Genomic DNA, 4205 nt, shown 5'->3' on the forward strand with positions numbered 1-4205 from the left:
CGACGTAAACGCTAGGCGGTAGAAAACGCCACGCTCTACGCTTCTATTTAGGTAAGGCTGTTATTTGGAGTTCATCACAGCCTATAACTATGCCATGTATTGTTACTATCGGAATTTTACGCTAAAGCAAAACACATACATATGTATATACAAATCCCTCATTTACTAAAGGTCTGTCATAACTCAAAAAAAATACAATTTTGAGCAAACAATGCAGAATTACTCGTTGTGTGTAAATAACGTGCTGAAATCTCATGTAGCAAGTCGAAAACTTTGAACACGTCTGCTGAAAAATCTGGTTTTGTTGTGACAGTATTTTCAAATATAGCTCCATTGGCTCGATAATGCCATACGAATGGATGCAAATGCCTCCATCCTGAGCAGAGGAGAGGCGCAGAAGAGAAGCAACTGACGTTCTGTTTTTGGACTTGGACCAAATCGATGCGCATTTAGTACAAACTCTTTGTTTTATTTTCGTATAACAAACCTGTTTTTTTATTTCTTCTGGTTCACTAAGGAAACGTCCCTTACATATTCTACTTAAAGTTAAATACAAATACCTCATTAAACAAAATGTGTTTCAAATGGATTGCTATACATCGGTCCATCCATGTCCAGTCGACGGCTTAGATCCATCTGATCGTTTAAGAGACTGAAATCCGCATCTGCCATAAACGACTTGTAGTCTACTGGCGTCCAGCCACCTAATGAAATCTCCGGTTGTAGAAAGTCTCGATTTGCAGACGATTGGGAAAAGTCAGTGTCCAGAATACCATCCGCAATGGCGGCATTGAAAGCGCTCATATCGACCAAAGGTGCAGTGGATAAAGTGCTGCTGCTGCTGTTAATATCGAATTCATCGGCGCGCCGCATTGCCGTCGGATGTGCAGCAAACGGAAGAAGGGGCACAAATGGTGGCGTCAAATCCATTTTTCTTAGTGTATTTCTTCGCACCGGCGCTGTAAGATAAGAGCGCCAACGTGGATAGTTCGAGGCTAAGTAGTATGTAGGTGGCAAAGTATCCGCAAAGTGAGTAGGCCAACTGGTGGGCAGCGGATGGTAGTAGTTCATTTTCGCATTTCGTTTGTGTGCAGCGGTTAGATGCTTTGGCATTGGTTTGCGTTTTGGCGGTACTAATGACAAAAAATACATACATAATGAACACATATGAAAACAAAGAAATACATATTTTCATTTATTCTTATTCATTCACCTGTACGAAAAGTGGCCGAAATTTTAGGTGAATTACTTCTCTTCTTGTGATGTGAACGCCACTTTTTGGCTTCCGACTCTGCGCAAAAGTAAAGCAACACCAGCATCAGCAGTAGAATGAGTGAGCTTCGCCTGAAGTTCATCGTATCGTTCTTATCAAATTTGCGGCAGAAATTTCTTATCACTTTTAAGATTCACATGCAAAAATTTCGAAATGTTTACAATTTTTCGAGTCCTTGCTATTTGGTTTAAACCACTTCGTTCTGCGATTAAGTATGCGCCTAAATACTTTTGCTGCAATTCACGTGCGCTCCACAGCTCCGGCCAAGCGCATTTAATTTTATGACCAATTTTAGCGTGACTTTACACCTGCTTACGCAGCGCTAACGGTTCACGCATTATATGAAATGTTAGTTACAAGTAGTAAATCGAATTGATATTCCAAACGAATGACAAATTAATTGGCATCGTAGTCGTTAACTCTTTGCCAGAAGTCGTGGTGTGTGGTTGAACTATGGCGCTCATCGCAGATATCGAACTTTCTTTTTTACTTTTTTTTGTTATAGTACCTTTATGCAAGCAACAGAAAACAAAAAAAAAAAAACTATCAATACGGGAGTTGGCTAAAGTTTAAATATGATCTTATATAACAGAAAAAAAGATTCGACAATAGTCTTCCAATGATAAGGAACCTTATGCCGAAAGTTTTCCGAAACATGTAGGTTGATCGTCCACTCAGATGTTTTAAAACTCACCTTTGTCATTTACCATGTCGAGGCAAGTGCATTCGACACTCTTATTATTATAGTAAAGAAACTGAAAATGAAGATTGTGTAAAGTTTATTTTATTTTACGGGTTAGTCACGTTGACTGTCACTCTGTATGGGGAATTTAGAGAGTCACACTTCAGGCAGAAGGGCCATTGTGATATCACTAGTGTGACCTGTAAAGCATCCACTTATTTTTCCGTAAACTCTTTACTTCGTTCCTGCAACTATGGTAGAAGTCATTAGAGGGGAGACCTTTACGTTCTTCGTGTATTCCTATTGAACAGTATGCATAGGCAAGACCGACCTCCAAGGTAATGACGTGACGAGCACGATATTTATTCATATACAATGTATATTATACATATTTACATATAAACATTCCGAATTCCGCCAAAATGAATTTTCCCCTAGATTTTGTTAATAGTGGCCTGCTATTGACACACGGTGTTAAACTTACAGGCTCATTTCTGGAAGAAAAGGGCTTTTGTAAAAATTGTGAATTCTTCATCAGATCGGGCTGTACTTAATGAGATAAAGCTCGTTCAAATCAATAGATGTAGACGTCAGAGATGTTGATCCAAACTGCATACATACATACTTATCTTTGTATATTTTAGGTAAATACATAAAATATTTCCTACTTAGTTTCAAGAATATTCAAACAAGAATCAAGAATAGACAAATAAAGGGAACACGAACAAGACACATTTATTCAATAGTTTATTGAATTACCCATAGTCTTTCGGTTTCTCAAAAATTAAATTTAATACCTTTAAATAAAATCAGTTCAGTTCTGAGTTATTAGTTTTATGAAATATGTAAAATCTTTGTACTAGTAATATGCTGAATTCGAGTAAAGCGGGTTAAAATTATTCGGCAACGTATAGATCTCATCTGGGCGTCCATTAAAGAAGAATGGACGTTTCAGCAAAGTCATTTTGGAGTCCTGTTGAAGTGAATTTGACGAAGCTTGTGGCCCATGTGACGCATAGCTGTTGGCAACATTCGAGGCTGCCGGTCTGTTGACTCCAGCAAGAGCAAATGGAGATGGTAATTGTGCGGCAGGACGTATACCAAACAGATTCATATTGTTGAACTGCATAGAGTCGGGAATATCATTTGGGGTGCCACCGATCTGGTATATGCTTGTAGGTTTGCCATTCGCTACGAAGTTAAGCGGTATATTCCAAATCGGGCTGATCGCGGGCAGAGCAGGCAATGGCGTGTATGGTTGTATAGCTGGCACAGGTGACTGAGAGGGAGTAAAGCCCAAACCGGGTATGAACATATACGGCATTGGTGAAAAACGCATAAAATATATCTGAGAGTTTCGCGGATTTGATCCGGCTAAGGCAGACATCGGCGTGGAGTCGAAGTGAGAAGATTGCGCTCTTTGGTCCCCTGCGGTGCGGGGTATGGATTCGTCGTTCTCATTGCCAGTTCCGGTATAGGCAGGGTAGAGTAAATCTGTAGGGCCGAAAAACATTGGTAATGGTATTAAAATTGGTTGAGGATAACCATAGAAGGGCAAAAGCCGTGGAGTCATCAATGGGGGTAGTGTATTGCCAAACGGGCCATAAGGGTTGTAAGGTAAGCTAGTTAGCATTGTTGGCATTTGCGAAAAATGATTATTCGGTGTCATATATGGATTCCAAGCCATTCCATTTCCAGCAGTCAAACGTGGTTCAATCTTCAAATCGTTCAAATATTGATATGGATCACTAATCTCTTCATCGACGCCAACGGCTTTCATCATATACTCAGAATTGGACGTATCGCTGTTGCTGCTTGTTATTGTTGGTAGATGTGATAGCGAAATCATGGGTTCCTGTTGGTCGTGTGGGCGCATGTGTGACCGAGTGCTGTCTTGAGGTATAATTTGATGAATTTCTGGAGTCGGTTGTTGTTGCTGAGGCTGCTGCTGTGGTTGTTGTTGTTGCAAGTGTTTTTGTTGTTGCAAGTGTGTTTGTTGTTGCAAGTGGGTTTGTTGTTGTATGTGCTGCTGTTGTGGCAGGTGTGACTGTTGTTGTTGCTGTGTGGCTATCTGTTGTTGTGGCGATGAGTTCTTATGCGTTGATGATATACTACCGCCAGCGGCATTTGTTGAGCCTAGCAACAACACCAGCACGGTAAACATGAGGTGAACTAGCCTGAGGGCATGCAAGACTCTTTGGAGATGGTATAGCATATCGACGGCAATTCGAGTACTGTAAAGAGATGGAA

General features: G+C 40.5%; 2 protein-coding genes across 2 annotated transcripts; both read right to left on the minus strand.

The window, feature by feature from the left end:
• Positions 1–564: 564 nt before the first annotated feature.
• LOC108381662 (uncharacterized) lies at positions 565–1547 on the minus strand. The gene is made up of 2 exons (XM_017638076.1): positions 1214–1547; positions 565–1133 (listed from the first exon to the last, which is right to left on the minus strand). The coding sequence occupies exons 1-2, from the start codon at positions 1353–1355 to the stop codon at positions 565–567; spliced, it is 711 nt and encodes a 236-aa protein (XP_017493565.1). The 5' UTR covers positions 1356–1547.
• A 1032-nt stretch (positions 1548–2579) lies between these two features.
• Positions 2580–4181, minus strand: LOC108381661 (uncharacterized). Its single transcript, XM_017638075.1, has 2 exons — positions 4040–4181; positions 2580–3958 (listed from the first exon to the last, which is right to left on the minus strand). The coding sequence occupies exons 1-2, from the start codon at positions 4168–4170 to the stop codon at positions 2815–2817; spliced, it is 1275 nt and encodes a 424-aa protein (XP_017493564.1). The 5' UTR covers positions 4171–4181; the 3' UTR covers positions 2580–2814.
• Between the last annotated feature and the right edge of the window lie 24 nt (positions 4182–4205).

This window comes from Rhagoletis zephyria, unplaced genomic scaffold (genome assembly GCF_001687245.7).
Source record: "Rhagoletis zephyria isolate East Lansing unplaced genomic scaffold, Rhagoletis_zephyria_1.1 Rzeph_scaffold_23317, whole genome shotgun sequence".
Classification (NCBI taxonomy): domain Eukaryota; kingdom Metazoa; phylum Arthropoda; class Insecta; order Diptera; family Tephritidae; genus Rhagoletis; species Rhagoletis zephyria.